The 17,478-nt window shown below is 42.4% G+C and overlaps 3 protein-coding genes and 1 long non-coding RNA gene across 5 annotated transcripts; 3 read left to right on the top strand and 1 right to left on the bottom strand.

Annotated features, from left to right (window-relative positions):
- Window positions 1-140: 140 nt before the first annotated feature.
- On the bottom strand, window positions 141-2,549 carry LOC133467538 (glucose-dependent insulinotropic receptor). The gene is made up of 2 exons (XM_061752503.1): window positions 1,676-2,549; window positions 141-950 (listed from the first exon to the last, which is right to left on the bottom strand). The coding sequence occupies exons 1-2, from the start codon at window positions 2,157-2,159 to the stop codon at window positions 385-387; spliced, it is 1,050 nt and encodes a 349-aa protein (XP_061608487.1). The 5' UTR covers window positions 2,160-2,549; the 3' UTR covers window positions 141-384.
- Window positions 2,550-3,079: 530 nt separating this feature from the next.
- LOC133467267 (uncharacterized) lies at window positions 3,080-5,291 on the top strand. Of its 2 annotated transcripts, none has more exons than XR_009785175.1 (3): window positions 3,080-3,469; window positions 4,725-4,876; window positions 5,020-5,291. It is a non-coding gene; the product is annotated as an uncharacterized LOC133467267 (long non-coding RNA). The 2 variants fall into 2 exon arrangements; XR_009785174.1 differs by having other exon boundaries at window positions 3,216-3,469; window positions 4,725-4,853.
- Window positions 5,292-5,643: 352 nt separating this feature from the next.
- Window positions 5,644-13,305, top strand: slc25a14 (solute carrier family 25 member 14). The gene is made up of 9 exons (XM_061752010.1): window positions 5,644-5,803; window positions 6,717-6,873; window positions 7,212-7,350; window positions 7,753-7,847; window positions 7,943-8,028; window positions 8,569-8,664; window positions 8,737-8,861; window positions 9,202-9,415; window positions 10,280-13,305. Exons 2-9 carry the CDS (start codon window positions 6,810-6,812, stop codon window positions 10,319-10,321), a joined length of 861 nt encoding a protein of 286 aa, XP_061607994.1. The 5' UTR covers window positions 5,644-5,803; window positions 6,717-6,809; the 3' UTR covers window positions 10,322-13,305.
- A 384-nt stretch (window positions 13,306-13,689) lies between these two features.
- Window positions 13,690-16,747, top strand: btg4 (B-cell translocation gene 4). The gene is made up of 4 exons (XM_061752011.1): window positions 13,690-14,371; window positions 14,871-15,008; window positions 15,321-15,573; window positions 16,285-16,747. Exons 1-4 carry the CDS (start codon window positions 14,199-14,201, stop codon window positions 16,483-16,485), a joined length of 765 nt encoding a protein of 254 aa, XP_061607995.1. The 5' UTR covers window positions 13,690-14,198; the 3' UTR covers window positions 16,486-16,747.
- Window positions 16,748-17,478: the final 731 nt, after the last annotated feature.

Below are 17,478 nucleotides of genomic sequence, written 5' to 3'. Positions count from 1 at the left end.
ATAAACCGCAGGGTCCTTGGGTTTGTTATCTCCCGTTAAGGCAGCTGGAGTCGCCGAGCAAATCAGTTAGAAAGGAAGCAAACATTGTACAAACTGTACGGACTGTGAAATACGCAAGCCAATTGTTGGTGGTAGCGCGTTGAAGTATGTGGTTAGTACGTCTGTCTCACGCTCAAAAGGTTCCGGTTTCAAATTGCGTAGGAGTTTACTAGTTTTGCCATTGGGAATCGCAAAGGCTTCTGCCACCTGCAAGTACGTGTAATGTTATGGTGAAAAGGTTGATTCAAAATGGATGGCTGGATGACGGTTCCTGTACCGTTCTCTTGTCGAACGTAAGCTAGGATAGACTCCAGAGATGCGGAATTGCCAGGTTGAGCCACCAGTTCAAGTCTGCGCGTGCGACTGAAGGTCCCAAACCTCCAAGACGGGTCCGGGAGCCGACCCCCTTCCCGCCAAGCACGCAAACATGTCGGCAATCTGCGTCCTCACCTCCCTCTCCCGACAGGCGTACACCAGCGGATTGATGAGAGAGTTGGACATGCCCAGAAGCCACAGGTGGTTCTCCAACACCGCGATGAGCCGGCAGCTTTTACACAGCAGCTGCACGATGCTCACCAAGAAAAAGGGGCACCACAGGGTCAGGAAGCAGCCCACCAGCAGGGCCACCGTCCTCAGGGCCTTGACGTGGCTCCGGCGCCGGCTCCTCGCTCGAGGCCACCGAGGAGGGTCCCGGTGGGCGTCGCTGGTCCGAGAGCCCGCCCGGCCGATGCGGAAGATCTGCCGTTGGTGGCCGCGGGCAATCTTCAGGATGTCCATGTAGATGCAGACGAACGCAGAGAGGACGGGGAAGAAGCACACGCTGAACAGGACGATGATGCCCGTCGGGCAGATGACGGAGAAGAAGGCGCACAGGCCACCGAAGCCGTCCGTTTGCAGCTGGCGGACCATCACTGTGGACGCGAGGGCACCATTATTTAGGGAAAGACGCTAGCGGTCAGTGTGTTTCAGTGGCGGCGCGAGTAAGACGTACCCGACATGATCGCCCACTATTGTGTCGCAATTATACAAACCATCGATACTGTACAAAAACATGCAAATAAAATATATCACGGGTGGATGGTGTGCAGACGTGTTTTTTGTAGCGATGCGTTCAGTGGAACTTTGCTTTGCTTGCTCCGACCAACCAATCACAGGACGTAGAAATGCTGACATTATTGTAGGCAAGCTAGCTGGCCCTGTGAGGACGAATTGGACGTGTGATTGGTCAAAGAAACAATCCCATTTGTATTATAGTTACAAGTGCAGCCAAGACAATTGCTACCAAATGAAGATAATCCAAAATACCAAATCAAAGTCTTAGACACTACGCATGTACAGTATACGAAATACAGGTTTTTTGGTGCTGTGCAAAAGTCTTTGTTAAGGCGCATGTATACTATACCAAATAAAAGTCTCAGGTACTGTGCATGTGGACTGAATAAAAGTAAAGGTATAGCAAGTAAAGGTCTTAGGTACTGTGTACAATTCTGAGGAACTGCACATGTATACCAAATTAAATTCTTTGGTACTGTGCATCTATACCGCGTCAATCTTACATACTGCGCATGAATGCCAGATAAAAGTCTCCGGGACTACGCATGTAAATGTACTGACTCACCGAACTCGCTGGTTTTACCTGGTGAGAATCCCACGATGAGCGAACAAGCCCAAAGAGCCACCAGGGACCCGGCCGCTGCCCCCTTTCCGGAGAAACTGGAGTACCTCAGGGGCACTTTGATGGCTGCATAGCGGTCCAACGAGATCAGAAACATGGACAAAATAGACGCCGTGCAGGGCGAAATCACAAAGGCCATCCGCATCAAACAACGGCTCTTTCCAGGAGCGGGAGATGTCAAGTTTCTGGAACCTTGACGGACGTAGCGGTAGTCCGCGGAGGTGACGTCGGTACCGAAGTCCTCGGTGGCCAGGCCGGTGATGGCCAAGCCCACCAGGGTGTCGGCCAGTGCCAGGTTGAGGACGAAGCACCGGCTCTGGCTGCGCCTCTTGGCCAGGAGGCGCAGGAGGGCGGCAGCCACCAGGAGGTTGGTGCCCACGATGAGGCAGGAAGCCACGCTCAGGACCGAACCCGTCGCCAGCGGCCTCACCTCGGCCGGAGTCATGCTCCCGTCAATCCTCTCGCGATGCGGACGCTGGCTGCACGAGCGACTTGTGCACCCCTGCCGCCATCCAGCCCCTCTGAGAAATGGAGCTTTTTATTTCCCCAACATCGCCGCCTAGGATCCAGTCTCAGGTAGTCATTAAAAAAATAAAAAAAAGAAAAAAACAGCAAGCTTAGTTAAAGTCCAACCCCGCCAGACCTACTTTACTCCCACCTGCCCTCAGGAGAGACATTTTCCACTCGGCTTCACACACAAACAGATACGGCCGACGGTGGTATTTTCATGGCCTCGCGTCACACTCTCCGAGTAGTCGACGACCACATCGAGATCAGAAGAATTTGCATTCAAAAAGCTGATATTGGTACACGGGAGGATCAGGGTCACAGTGAAAAGACGGGGTGGGGGGGGGGGGGAATTGAACATTACAAGACAAACGCATTCTGGGGGGATTTTGATGTCTTAATTCGGCTAAAACATCATCACAGTAAAGTTGTGATTTGAAAATTTTCCGTTGTACTTTGATCGAAATGCTGAGCCTATTTGCATTTCTTCCCCTAAATTTAAATCATAATCTTTTACTATTTCACGTTTTTAGTGTTCTGATAATGACACATTTTCTTTCTCTTTCTTAAGGGAAATATATATATTTTTTTTTATTCCAGAAATGTACAACTACATAAAAACTTTTTCTCAGAATTTTATGCTTTTTTTCCCCCTTTAGGATTAAGAGCTTTTGTCTTTTAAAACCAAAATTTAAAAACAAGTTTTTGTACTATTCTTTTTTTTTGTTTTGTTCATAAATTCCAACTTTATTTTTCTCATTATTTCCTGTAAAAATAACTTTATTAATGTAGTATTTCAGTTTTTTTTGTTCATAAATTTGCACTTAATCCTTCAAAATTTCCCTCTAAAAACTACATTCTTGTAGTATTTCTATTTTATGTATTTATTTTTCAGAAAATGTCAACATTATTTCTCAAAATGTTCCTCTCACAATGACAGCTTTTTTTTTTTCGAGTATTTTGCATTGTCAAACAAACAACAACCCCCCCCCCCCCCCAAAAAAATAAAACAACAACGCATAAATAGCTCCTGCCACATTTGACACAATGCATCAATGTTATCCAAGCGCCGCTGGACCTTTCAGGACCTTTTGAAAAAAGCGCCTGCCTCAGCAGTTTTTGCGGCCGGCGGGCCGTGAGCAAGGGGTCTGGGTTCCCCTTTAGGTTCTGTTTACGCCCCGAGGCCAGGCCTCCATCCTGACAACATCAACATTTCACCAAGGAGGAGCTATTGCTAAGGAGGAATCGGTGAGCAAAATTGGATGCAGTGTTGAGGTGATGTTGAGAACTAAAGTGACGAAAGCAAAGCTTGAGCATTGACCAGTGATTTGTGGCGTATTTATTATTACGACCGACTGGTATTGAGACAGCAAAACCTCCGAAGGGGAACACAAGCTGGTAAAGATAAGTGTAATACAAAAAAAAATGAAATACGACTACTCAGACTTTGACAGACACGTAAAGGAGAGGTAACGGGAATTGATACCGGTGTTTGTATACTATATTAAAAGTAAGTCAATGAGGAGAAATGGTGACAAAAATTGTTTAAAAAAAAATGATCTAGGAAAATGAAAAAGAAATTGGGAATACATCTAAAATAAAGTAAAACTACTCACCCTTTAACAGACATAAATGAGAGGTGATACTGGTGTACAGTATATTAAAATAATGAATGAAAATGGTGAAAAACAAATTATAAAATGAAAATATTTTCATTATTTAGTAAGGAAAACCACTCAGACATGGACAGATATGTAAAAGATAGGTAGATACTGCGGGATTATTAAGTGTGTAGTGTATAACATGTTTATATTAAAATCAAGTTAATTTCTCGATAATAAAACTGAAATAAAGGAAAACCACTCACTTGTTTGACAGATACGTCGTGTTTAGGGAAAAGGAAATGATACTGATACTTTTTAAAATATTGTTGGAATTAGTACGCGTTTTTTTTTTTTTTTTAAAAAGCAAAATTTTGACGATAAAAGTATAAAATAAATAAAATAAGACTACTCACCAGTTTGACAGTCACATAATGGCAAAGGAACAGAAAGTGATACTGAGACTTGTAGCAATTGCTTGAATTAACAAGTGTTTGGTTTTGATTGAAAAAGTTTTTCGATAAAGGTAAAACTTCCCCCCCCCCTTTGACAGTCACGTAATGCTGAGCAATACTGTCACCTTGTGGTGTTTTATAGGTATTACTGGAACTAATAAGTGCGTCGTGCATATTAAAAATAAATGGATGAATGTAAATGAGTGGGTGACCGACAATCGATACAGACTTAATGGATTCAACTGATGTACATATAAAATACAAAAATGTTAAATCAATGAACAGACATTTTTCAATAAATTCAAATAAATACACTATTTAATAATCAGAGGGATTTTCTTTCTTCTTTAAATAAAACTATTACTATTACATTGCACTGATGGGCCGCACGTTCTGCTTGCATTTGTCCCGGTGAGTCGCGTTTTCCCGTTGTTTTTTTTTTTCCAGCTTGTGCTCCAGGCTAAAGATGCCTCTGAAGAGCCCCCTACTGGCCGTGCTGGTGTACTGCGTTCAGCGTGCGGCCAAGCTCTTCTGCCGCCAGCGCAAACGCAGCGGCGGACCGTCGGCCGGACCTCGGTGAGCCTTTGTCACTTTATTAGGTACACCTACACTCTAATATTGTGACGTGTCAAAAATGTGTGCGGAGCCGTTTGTCTGACTGACACGGCAGAGTTGGTGCCAAATGTCCACGTCAACTCATCATAACTCCTCATCATTGGCTCATTACTTTCTGTCACCATAGCAACGGGATGTCGCTGTTCCAGCAACTTTCCAAGAGGTTCACTCAGCTGCTGCACAACGTTCTGTGAACGACAGCATGAAATATGGAAGGTTCATCATAATAATAATAATCGTCCGCTATAGGAAAAGTGCTATTTCTTGCTGCTGTGGTATCCTTTTGCCATGTTTTTTATGACTTCATAACCTCCAACTCCTCCCCTAACCATTTTTCTTTTTGCTGTAACTTTTGTGATTTATTGACATTGTTGAAATGAAATTAAACTAAGTCATATATTTGCTTCGTCTGTTTTGTCAGTCGTGCATCTACACAATGACTATTCATTGAATGCCGTCTCTAACGTTTCATTTAATTTCCAAAAGTATGTGACGACAGCATGGGGTGAAAAAAATACAAACTATAAACCAGTTGAGCAGACCTTTATTTTGAAAACTGTTATTTCCATCACCTCACACAGCGCTCACACGTCACTTCATCACTTCGTACAATAACCCCAACTCTTTTTCATTCCTCGAATCACAACGAATAATACAATTGGATAATAATACATATTCTCATGACCTTGCATCGCACGAGTGAGTCATTTTACTTCGAAAGCGTAAACCGGAAATCCAGGCCGTGTCGCTTCCGTGTCATTGACATTATCTTAAATGGAGACTAGCCCAGCGCGACGGCCAACAAGTTGTTCCTTTTCAGCTCCGTCGGAGTGTACGCTACATGTGTCTTGAATAATGGAAAATCAAGTGTAGTAGCAGTTTTTTAAATTAGTTTTATCGACACGCCCCAGGTACGTAAATATAATTTGTTTGTATGGGGAAGTATTTGGAATCCGCAGAAAGTGTTAGCCGACAAGTGCTAACGCACGACAACGGCGTTCAATGCGGTTTCCTCTAATTATGTTGAAAAATTAGAACCTTATGAAATAAGGTTCCATGTTAATAATTCATATGTATTCGGCGGCATCGTTGTCAGATAATGTGACTTCATAAAGAACTTCTTTTGAATTCGTGTAATATTCGACGGTCATTCGTGAGCGTTCGTCGTCCTCCAATAGAATCGCGTAGCGTGTGACTGACAGCTGGGGACAGCCAATTGCGGCGAAGTTGCCTACGTGACGTCGTCTCGTTCCGACCGTTTTTAAAAATATGTATATATTATATACATTTTATTATATATTCACATTTCGTGGCTACATAGAAAAACAAACTAATATTTAGTTTGTGTTACAATCGACGGTCTTTCGGGAAAGCTCGTCGTCCAATAGAATCGCGTAAACATTTGATTGACATGGCTGACGGTCAATAGCAGGGACGCAGCCGATGTGACGAAGTTTCCTGTCTCTTTCCGGCCGCATTATATGCGTGTATATCCATACATGTAATCCTATTTATATACATATAGTTATTTATTTAGATTCCGCGTTCTTGTTTTCAGATATGTGGCTTAATAAAAAAACAGCTTACTTCAAATTCCTGTTACATTCGACCGTCGTTGGACAAAGTGCACCCTCCTCCAATAGAATCGCGTATGCGTTTGATTGGCATGGTTTACAGCCAATAGTAGCGTTGCGGCCGTCGTGACGACGTTCGGCGTCAGTTTCCGGCCGCAGTGTGCTTTCGGGTGCTGATGCTGATGAGGAAGCCGCCGCTGATCTCGCCAGCATCATGATTTTGGCAGTGCTTGTTCGCCTGCTGTCACAGCGCTGCTGCGTGGACCTGTGCCTGGGCGGCTTGCTGTTGTTCCTGGCCGGGCTGCAGCAGGCGGAGGCAGCTGCCGGAGCCACCGCGGCGGAGATGGCCAACCTGAACTGGAAGCCGTTCATCTACGGCGGGATGGCCTCGATTGTCGCAGAATTCGGTAGGTGCTGCCCCGCAGCAAGGATCGTGACACGGCAATTAGTTTTTATTTGGAATTAAAGGCGTTTGAATATTGCCCTGCAGCCACTGTGCAATGGTAGATCTCAAAGTGGGCTTGAATATTCATCATGATTACTTCCTATTTTTAGCGTTAATGGAAATTAATACAAATAAATCTTTTTTTTTTTTTTTTTTTTTAATCAGTTTTTTTTGTTTCATGAAAAAAAAATTGGTTTTATTTGATATATATAGATGTATATAGTGGTCATATAGAAATGCACTGATTGCTGTGTCACGGAATTGTTTTACTTATTATGAATTACGCGTTTTTATTCATAGGCACATTCCCCATCGATCTGACAAAGACACGGCTCCAGGTGCAGGGTCAGTCCCAGTACACGGAGGTGCGCTACAGAGGCATGTTCCATGCCCTGTTCAGGATCGGCAAGGAAGAGGGCATCCGGGCGCTCTACTCGGGGTAAATTACTTTGCATTTTCAAGCCAAGATTTCAAACAACTATTGTGTTTAAAAGCCAAAACCTAAGGTAGTCGGTGAATTTGTCAACAAGGATGTGGGGAGTATTTGTGTTGTGTACACTAACTGACAACTAATTAGATGGATGAAGTGCTGACTCCACGAGTGAAAAAACAATAAATGCTTCTATTTCCCGCTCGGTTTGTTGATCACACTGAGCTTGTAGTAGCAGTTCACCTCATCATAACATAAAAGTTACTCGGTGTTGGCCACACAGTAGAGGGGCTGGAGTGAGCAGTGTCTCAGTGACCGCCCCTTACAACAGCTTCATTTTATAGAATGTGTAAAGCAAAAAAGGCATTGTCTTCTTTAAATAGCTAGACAAGATATGTCTCCTTGTTGCAGGATCTCACCTGCGCTCTTGAGACAAGCGTCTTATGGGACCATCAAGATCGGAACCTATAACTCCCTGAAGAGGCTTTTTGTCACTCACCCAGAAGGTGAGTAATACTGTACTACATACATATGCCCCCACACACATATGTGTGTGTGTTTCAAATTGTTGGCAGCATATTGATGTATCTTTCCTTGGCAGAGGAGACCATGGTCATCAACGTCTTCTGCGGCGTCGTCTCCGGCGTTCTGTCGTCCTCCCTGGCCAATCCCACGGACGTCCTCAAGGTGACCATTTTTCGACAAATACACCATATAGACGTGAAAATATTGCAGGGTTTTTCTTGGGTCAAATTGAGGCAGAGGCGGTAAGATTCTGATCATTCACACATGCAGAACGTTTCACACATGCAGAACGTTTTACATGCATTCAAGACTGGAAATAAGTGGATTCTAGCGATGTAACCATATCTATATCTCAAGGTTGTGTTTTCTCACTGTACGATAATTCTTAAGATATCGTGGTAATTCTTCGACAGTTTTAGGAGCGACTTCAACTGTTTTTGATACAGCACCACCCCCGTATGATACGGCAACTGCCAAACTTAGTCCAACCCTGGTCAAATAATCACTGTTTTAGGGCTGCAACGATTATATAAATAACTGGAATAATTCAAAAAATCGCTTTGTTGAACAAACGGTAACAAAATAAACACGCAGTAGTCACATGCATACACTAGCTGCACGGCCACAACTGACTCCCAGGGACTCAACGCGCGTGTACGTCTGGTTTCGAAATATTAAAATTGAAAACTTTTTCGATTGTAGATCCGAATGCAGGCGCAGGGCAGTCTGCTCCAAGGCAGCATGATATCCAACTTCATCAACATCTACCAGACAGAGGGCACCAAAGGCCTGTGGAGAGTGAGTAAGCACCAGTTGGAAAGCTATTAAAACAATTTTAGTTGTTAAAGCGTGTATGTTTATGTTGCTCAGGGTGTCATTCCCACGGCGCAGCGAGCCGCCATCGTCGTCGGAGTTGAACTTCCCGTGTACGACATCACAAAGAAGCACCTCCTTCGATCCGGCGTCATGGGCGACACCATCTTGACCCATTTCATGTAAGCCTGTTTGCTAGTCAGTACAGTTTGGGGAAGTTGGAGTTGGGAACTTAAGTGGATGTTTCTGTACTTGACTTGAGTTTTATTTTTCTGAAGACATTTGACTTTTCACCATTACATTTGAAAATGGATATCTGTACTTTCTACTCCTTGCTGTGTCAAGTAAATTTCAGTCTGTACTTTCTTACTTTAACTTGAGTGCAGGAGTTGAATCAGTACTTTTACCTCTTTGTTTTACACAACTATCGCCACTCCGACTTAAGTACAGAGTGTGAGTACTTTTGTCACCACTTTGGCCATGCCATGATTTTTGTGTGTGTGTGTGTGTGTGTGAGCGCAGTTCAAGTTTCACATGCGGCCTGGCGGGGGCGCTGGCCTCCAACCCCGTGGACGTGGTGCGCACGCGCATGATGAACCAGCGCGTGCTGTCGGGGGCACCCATGTACAAAGGCACACTGGACGGCGTGATGCAGACGTGGAGAAACGAGGGCTTCTTTGCGCTCTATAAAGGATTCTGGCCCAACTGGCTGCGGCTGGGGCCTTGGAACATTATTGTATCCTTTGCATTTTACATCAACATTGTTTATTGTCTCCATTCACTCGTGAAGCATTTTTGTCACAATTTAGACCAGGAGTTTCGCGGGTGGGCGGCGTCGCAACATCGCAGATGTCACAGCTAATCAAAAATATCATGCTGTAGCACGAGCTTCCGCAAAAAAAAAAAACTTTCGGGGTACGAAGCGAGATTAGTCTACTGCAGCCAAGTCGTACCAATACAATTTGTAATGGGATCTATTGCTATGTTTGTCTTTACTGCCTTCAAGTGGCCAAGGTGTGTACACCACAAGGAGCAGCAAAATGTCCATTGAATTAAAGCATAATAGGTGGCAAAAACTGTTTAACTGTTTACATTCTATTTATGTCATTACTGTTTTCATAAAGTGCAATATTATAGAGTTCTATTTTAATTTTTTTGGGGGGGGGAGCCTGGAACAGACTGGCATTTCCGTTAATTTAAACGGGGATAGAAGTGTTTTGAGTTATGCGTGTGGTAACAGAACAAATTAAGCTCATATCTCAAGGCACCACTGTATAATGAATGTTTTGTTTCTGTGATTTTAGGATAGTTAAATGCACACCGAGTGTAGTTGACCCAGGAACATTGGGACGTTTTTTTTTTTTTTTTTTTTAAATAGCCGTTTGTTAACCAGTAAGCATCCCTACTCAAAATCGACACTCCCTGTTTCTACAAACCTTTGTAGAAGCAGTGGTGCACGGGCCAAGTGAGAATCGGGTAAATTTCAGAGCAGGTTCGGCGTGGGAGGTTAGTAGAAAAGAGATGGCTGCGTTTGCAACAAAGAGGCTGTAAAATGAGGGCTTTTTCTGTCAGTGGATGTTTTCCTTCACCGGCAGCTCAGTTCTTCATCACCTTTGAGCAGTTGAAGAAGCTCCCGTTGTAAGCGAGAGACGCAAGTCGGGACGGTACGAATCTGTCGGACTGTGTCGGCCGTGCAGTGAATTGGGGGAGACAGAAGCAGCAGCACTACTGGGAGAGTTGTGGCACCAGTATATTTTCACACTCCTTTACCAGCAACTCCACCACAGCATCAGCCAACCTCCCCACATATTCACTCATCCAACACCTCATGTCCTTTTTCTTTGGTTTTGCTATTTATTTATGGGTGACTGATTCTGTTTTCACCACAGTCGTGAGCACTGAGACCAGGCAGCTACTTTTAGCAGGTGTTTAGCAGAAGAGAGAGAGAGAGAGGGAGTTAGAACCTGGTTACCGCCGCGGACCAGGTGAGTTTCAACCTCAGCTTTTTTTCGAAGACATACAAGTCTGACAATATAGTTACATGCATTTGCGAGGCTTGAAATGTTCCCTTCTGGAGGGAAATTGTCCTTCTGTTTCAATGACTTGATAGTAAAGTGCCGTACTTTTATTTGTTTATTGGCCGGAGATTCTAGAGGCGGAAAAAGCCTGACATGAGCGTCAATCTGAGCCAAAGCCTTTGCTGTGATGCTGTTGGAAACAGCAGTTAAATGTACTGTGTGCTTTAAAGGCTTGTGCGGCTCATGGCTGGAAAGGGGGGCCGAACGTGCCAAAGTTTGTTTTACTTGAACGTGTTACCCATCTACATCACTCCCAAAAAGTCTTTGACTCTTCCAGTCTTTCTGTATCGCTGTTGCAACTTGCTATAAGCCCCTGTCATCTGGATTTTGGCCTGTTTTACTGCCACTTCTCTTCTCCCCCACCTCCCTCCTGCTCGAAAGGACCCTTTTAGTCTGTGTCGCAACCTGCTGATGACACTATAAGCTCAGAGATGCAGAAAGACTGGAAGAGCCACAGAAAGGCATAGAAGTGGTCGTCCTTGGCTTGCTTAATTCATTTGGCCAAACACATGGCAAATGACGTCTTAATGAATTGTCCTGCATTGTTGATGGATGCAGTTTATCAGGGGAATTCGTTTTGCTCAAACAGACCAAATTTATTGTAATTTTAAAGATTTGGTTCATGACATTAATGCATCGTAAAACATCAAAAACTGAAGTGTAGTCAGAGTAAAGTTTTTACTGATTTTACAGTATGTTGACGTAATTCACAACTTTGTCGTTGTCATACTGTGAGAATGAGTCTTTGGATCGTGGTACTATGCTGCTAGCTAACCACGATGGTGGCTGTCCAATGAAAAGCAGGTACCACTTTCTTTTAAACCAAAACCACAAGTTGGTTTTTTTTCTGCTAAAAAACAAACAAAAAAGGCAAACATTTTTTAATTATAGTGGAACCTTGAACAAGGTTGCCGCATCTGGAAAAAAAATGGAAATGGAAATAATTTGTTTTAGGGTCAAACTGTCGCCACATCACAAAACATTCTGAATAAGTGTAAAAAGTAGTTAACCTCTGTATTATAACGGTAAAAACACTCTCTTAAGGGTGTAGTAAATTTAGCGTCTCATTTTTAAAATCCATGTTACACAAGCATTAAAACAAGCCTCTTTACCCTCCTGTTAGGTTATGGGTCAAACTGAACCGTTTTAAAGTTGAAACCAAAAGTATTTTAAGAGTAAGAAGTAAGTTATGGGAAGAGGTTACCCCTCTTATCCTAACGCTAATCTATTCTCAGAAATGGCAATAATGTTATGTTGTGGGTCAAATTGACCTGTTCTAAACGTTAAATTAAATAGTCAAAAGTAATTTCTTGGGATGAATGATTCTGCTTGAGTTAAATGCATAGAAACATTGTAGTTTCTGACACCCTGGGTCAAATTGACCCAGAAACATTGTTTTAGGTTGATTTCTCAGAAACAGCAATAATGTTATGAGTTTAAAAAAAAAAAGTTCAAAGTATTTTTTGGGGGGTATGAAACGTTTCTGCTCAACTTAATGTCCAACATTTTAGGTCAAATTGACCTGGGAATTGCTATTTCTCAGAAATGAATGAATATTATCTCATTTTTGACATTGTCACACAACTATAATAAGAAGGTAACCACATTATTATTCCAAAAATTGCATCTAATTTTTAAAGAATCTCATACAAGTGTGAAAAGAAGATGCTGCTAATTTCCTCAAAAAATATTTATCCGTAGTCCATTATGTGGCTCATTTTTTTATTGTTTAATGGCTATGTTGTCATTTGGAGGTTTGGCTTAACATGCTTTTCATTGGACAGTTGCTGTGGGACTTGAACTCAACACAACACAATACAATACAAACTGTCTGTTAGGACACATCTGTTACTAAAACAAAAACAATCCTCACTTTTGATTTGAATAATTGTAATTTTTTTTTTTTACCAAACCTTGTGCAGCTAGTGTGCATGTTTGTCACAGCTTGCGCCTTCTAATTTAACGGTTATTGTTTGGCGCTTCTTTATTTTCACGAGTGGGCTGCTTCTTGGTTTTTTTAAATCACATTTTGTTGTCGAACACAATTTGATTGACATTGCTTTCATTCCCGCTCGGGCTTTATACAGTGTTTCGATATATTTAACGCTCACACATTTGTGAGCAGTTTCACGACCAAATGTGTCACTTCATCGCCAGTCATTCATTCCCTAAAAGTTACATCTTACAAATAAAAGAAAATGTTTCACTTATTGGACTTATTTTAAAGTGCTCTTCTCCCCCCCCCCCCCCCCCCTCCCAATTGTAGCTATTGAAAGCGCCTCTTGCTGTACTGAATAAAAGAACTATACTATATAGGTCATTAAAATGTTTTTTTTATCAAGCCCACATTAAAATGTATGAAAAAATGCAACACTGCACTTTCTGCTCAGCTGATTGTTGGTGGTTTTTACTTTGTGCTTGTTTAAATGGGGGTTATGGTGGAGGTTTTGAATGCGGGTTTAGTTTTCATCTGTTATGAGTCAAAGATTGACTGAAATCCATGTACACTCCAAATAAAAAAAAAAAAATTAAAAAATGAATGCAGGAATTTTTTTCCTCTTGTTTTGATGTATCGAAAAACGGGGGTAAAATTCGTTAAAAAATAAAAGAGGATAAGGGGTATAGAAAATTGATGGATAGTTGAAAATAGCAATACTGACAAATATAGATTTGAAATATAATAAACTAATGCAGTGTTGATTGTGAAACTTGAAAGGCCATTTTACCAACGAATGGTTGCAAAATGTTTGTTACCCAACCAAGCCTTGTGTAGCTCAGACTGTCTGCTGTTGAAGTGTCCTCGGGCAAGACGCTGAACCCTAAATCATGCTTCCAGGTTGGTATTGTAAATGAAAAATTGAAAAAAATCGCTTTACCTTGGAAGTAGATTTTTTTTTTTTTTTTTACTTGAAAAAGCTTTAGTAAACTTGATGAGTGGACACCCGGTTAATTTTTCAAATAATTGATGAATTGGATAAAAAAAAAATAGAATTTCCATCCATGTAAAAAAGAGGGCATTATTTCAAACTGACAGTGCAGCGGGGGATTCTCAACGGCAAGTGGTCCCTGTCCTAGACAGGTGGGTGCCACTAAATTGCCAAGCTTGGCTACACAACACCAGCTCACGCGGGCAGAACATGGCATCCAAGTTTGAACATTTCCTGCTTTTTAACCCATCAGACGATTAGCTCCACGGCTGCCAATTAAGTTAAGTGTCTTCAGGTGTGCTGTCACCTTATTAGTTAACAAGAAGGGTGACTTTTGTGTGGAGATCCAACAGCAAATATGTTTGCTTGAGCTGTGCGATTCCTCTTTGCCGTGCTTTACTTTTTTTTTTTTTTTTACTTGTTGTAGGCGCACCCTACGTGGTTTTATCCCGTTTCCATGTTTTAGCACAGAAGCAGTCTTGTCCTTTCAGGTCGTTTAATTTAAACCGAGGCTATGAAGGAGGAAATTGCTGCCGCCGTGTTCTTCGTGGCCCGCCTGGTCAAGCGCTACGGACGTCTGGACAACGATGGCCGCGAACGCTTCGCCGCCGCGCTCACGTCCGCACTGTTCGAAAGCTACAAGAACCACTGGCACCCGAACGTGCCCACCAAAGGACAAGCCTACAGGTACACTTCAATGCTACTTTTTGGGTTGGGTTGTAAAATCTTTTAATGTGGTAAAAGTAAACTACTTTGTAGGCTTTTACTAAATGCATGCAAGTCTAAGAGTTTACTAAAAGTCGACTACAGTGTAGGCTTTTACGCTAGTCGAACTTTGTCAAAGTCTGTGAGCTTGTTGTTGCTTCCTTGCATCAATGACATTAGACTGTTGCTAAAGGGTAAACTGGGTTTATGTGCTGGTTTCAAATGACGTTAAAGCAGGTGTCATTTAGCTAGCTAATTTTAACTTGCCTGATAATGTTAGCTTAAAATAAAGATATTGGGCACTTTTTGGGTATGTGGGATTTTATATAACTCCCACAAATGTCACTTTTCCACTATTGTTAGGTTTATTTTTAGCATTCCTTTAACTCTCTGAACGCTATATATAAATATAAATATATATATATAAATATGCAAAAACTTCAATTGTAGAAAGTACCTGTATTCACGCATTGTTTTCCAGGTGTTTGCGAATGAACCGGGTGCAACTACAGGATCCAGTGCTTCAAAAGGCGTGTGAGAGGAGCGGAGTGCGCTACGAGGACCTGGGGCTGCCTCAGGAGCTCACAGTGTGGGTTGACCCCGGCGAGGTCTCGTGCAGGTTGGTGGACCTTTTTCTATATTGCTGGCGTTGGGTCGAAACATTTCACAAATCGATAGTTGGTCTGTCCCAATGAGGGTATGTTATTTTATTTTTTTTAAATATTGAACAATATAAAATGTTAAATTGCTTGTTGTATTTGAAGATGTGATAATGGCTAAAATGTGCCTTTTTTTATTTTATATGTTTTTTTGGGGGCGGGGGGGTTCCTGAAAAGTGCTGGTTTTGGAGATGCATTCCTGCCCGATGCCAGCGATATAGACTTGAACATACGAAAGTTATTCCCACGTGTAATTTTCCTGTGTGTGACAGGTACGGCGAACACGGCGCCCCCTTCTGCATCTCTGTGCTGGACGGCAGCCGGCGCGCCGACCGCCAGTTCTCCCGGAGAGTCCACGACGCCGTGGAGCGTGCCAGCTTGGATGTGCCCTCGGAGAGCTCTTCGGATGACGACGACGAGGAAGAGCGTGGCAGTGGCGTAGATGCCAGCTGCAGCAGTCCGTCTGCTCTTTGCGCCGAACCCAAAACCATCCCAACTGTTAGCAACCCCAACAGTGTCTACCGGGTAAGTCGGCACAGGTAAAGACTGGTAGAAGTACTAATTTGACTGCTTGAATCCCAGTACAGACTCTGAAATGTACAAATGATTGATTAACTGTCAATTATATACAGTGAACACTTATCGCTGGGGTTACGGTCCAGACTTGCCCAAAATTGGTGAAAATCTGTGACTTAAACCTTTTGACTAAAATGCAAACTTCACATTGGAGGACTACTGCAGGCAAGGAATTTTCACATGAACCTAAATTTAGCCTCGTGATTTTCTGTTGGCGACAACCTTATTGAAATACAAGCATGGTAGAGCGCTTTTTATAGTCATTCTGAAAAATATTATCGCTATTAAATTTTACGCTACAGACTTGTCAGCAATGATCGCTGTCACGTGATATCTGTTTGGAAAATTAGAATTGAATTTAATCTCTCCTTGAATGTTTTTCTCCCCATAAAGGTTCACGAAATTTGAAATGTACCAATTAAGGTGCTCTAATGCCCTCGCATGTGGGCAAGGAGAGCTTTCCACACCCTTGGCAGATGCCTGAAAATGTGCTTAAAGTACAGTAACTTAGTATTTGTACTTCCCACCACGCTTAAGTCTGCAACAATGTCCTTAACGCATTCACTGCCATTGACGGCTTTAGAAGTCAAAAAGCCGTGAACTGTGAAGGCTGGCAGTGAATGAGTTAATATGGATTTGGAATGATTTCTCTCCCCCCAGTTCAGCGAGTTTGCTCCAGGCGCTCCCCAGACGTGGCTCACCTACCCCAAGAGGAAGCCCTTCGGTGGGGACTCCTTCCTGCCGCCTCCTACGACGCAGCAGCCATTGGGCTCCAAAGGTTTCAGTTCCTACCGGGCCACGTTCACCTTCACCGGGCCTCGCGTGGACAAGTACCACTGGGTCAGCCAGTCCCGCTCCTAGAAACTTTCAGGTCCCTGCCAAAACATTGGAAGGGTGAAAACAGAAACTAAAGTCTAAGTGCATTTTCTGCATCTTTAAAGGATAAGTTGACTGTGTATGATTTAAAATGAGGTTTTTGTGTTGCTTTTTAACGTCTTGACACATTCAAGTGCTTTTAAGTAATTCTACCTGTAAATGTGTTTTTAAACTCTAGTAACTGTGAATAAAGTAACATTGAGAACTGTCGGTGAAAAGAAATAAACTCGTCCGTTTCAGCTCCAAAGTGTTGACTTTTTTAGTTTAAAAAAAATAAAAATAATAATAATACATTATTTTGATTAGCATGCATCCATTTTGTTCAATCTCAGGTGACAGTTCCATGCTCTGAACTACATGGACTACTAAGAAACTTGGAGCAATTCCCCCAGTAGAAAATAACCTAGTTGTAAAAACGCGTACGGTGTAAATTAACCACTAATGTAAAATAAAATCAATATTTCAAATAAGTTTGACGTGTTGTAAGAGTGAGTACAGTTTCTTGGGAATCCATTACCTTTTAAAATGTTTTTCTACTGCTGCCAATATTTTGACATTTCTGTGAACTTTTGAGTACTAGTAGGACAACTACATGTTACTAGTGGGCATGTTTGTGCTAGGAGTGTGTGTGCTCATTGGGACTAGTAGCTTTACTAGTACAGCACAGTTAACTAGTGAGGTTTAATAGCAAACAAGTAGTCCAAAAGTGCTTGTGAAAAATGTTACCAGGGATTTGTTCTACTCATGTAGTGTGCTGAATTACTAGTGGGGGCAAAATAGTACATAGACCTTAAGTCAGCTATTGTCTATATACTAGTATATTTCGTCCTCACTAGTCTGACAAATGCTACTAGTGAGGCAAAAATGTGCACTAGTTGACAACTGTAAGCTACACTAGTGACAAAATTATACTGGTTAACATCTGGCGCTTCACTTGTAAAGTAACGTGCAGATGTCAGCTAGTGCAGTTTTGCAAAA

The sequence above is a fragment of the Phyllopteryx taeniolatus genome, chromosome 17, assembly GCF_024500385.1.
Source record: "Phyllopteryx taeniolatus isolate TA_2022b chromosome 17, UOR_Ptae_1.2, whole genome shotgun sequence".
NCBI classification, from domain to species: domain Eukaryota; kingdom Metazoa; phylum Chordata; class Actinopteri; order Syngnathiformes; family Syngnathidae; genus Phyllopteryx; species Phyllopteryx taeniolatus.
This window is presented reverse-complemented; position numbering and strand designations above follow the sequence as displayed.

What these genes read in the sequence shown, in the direction of transcription:
- LOC133467538 (XM_061752503.1), bottom strand. Translation starts at nt 2,159, where the DNA reads ATGACTCCGGCCGAGGTGAGGCCGCTGGCGACGGGTTCGGTCCTGAGC. An exon ending in CATCGTGGGATTCTCACCAG is followed by an intron (nt 951 to 1,675) that starts GTAAAACCAGCG and finishes TCGCGTCCACAG; the next exon opens with TGATGGTCCGCCAGCTGCAA.
- btg4 (XM_061752011.1), top strand. Translation starts at nt 14,199, where the DNA reads ATGAAGGAGGAAATTGCTGCCGCCGTGTTCTTCGTGGCCCGCCTGGTC. An exon ending in ACCAAAGGACAAGCCTACAG is followed by an intron (nt 14,372 to 14,870) that starts GTACACTTCAAT and finishes ATTGTTTTCCAG; the next exon opens with GTGTTTGCGAATGAACCGGG. An exon ending in ACCCCAACAGTGTCTACCGG is followed by an intron (nt 15,574 to 16,284) that starts GTAAGTCGGCAC and finishes CTCTCCCCCCAG; the next exon opens with TTCAGCGAGTTTGCTCCAGG.
- slc25a14 (XM_061752010.1), top strand. Translation starts at nt 6,810, where the DNA reads ATGGCCAACCTGAACTGGAAGCCGTTCATCTACGGCGGGATGGCCTCG. An exon ending in TTTTGTCACTCACCCAGAAG is followed by an intron (nt 7,848 to 7,942) that starts GTGAGTAATACT and finishes TTTCCTTGGCAG; the next exon opens with AGGAGACCATGGTCATCAAC. An exon ending in ATCCCACGGACGTCCTCAAG is followed by an intron (nt 8,029 to 8,568) that starts GTGACCATTTTT and finishes TTTCGATTGTAG; the next exon opens with ATCCGAATGCAGGCGCAGGG.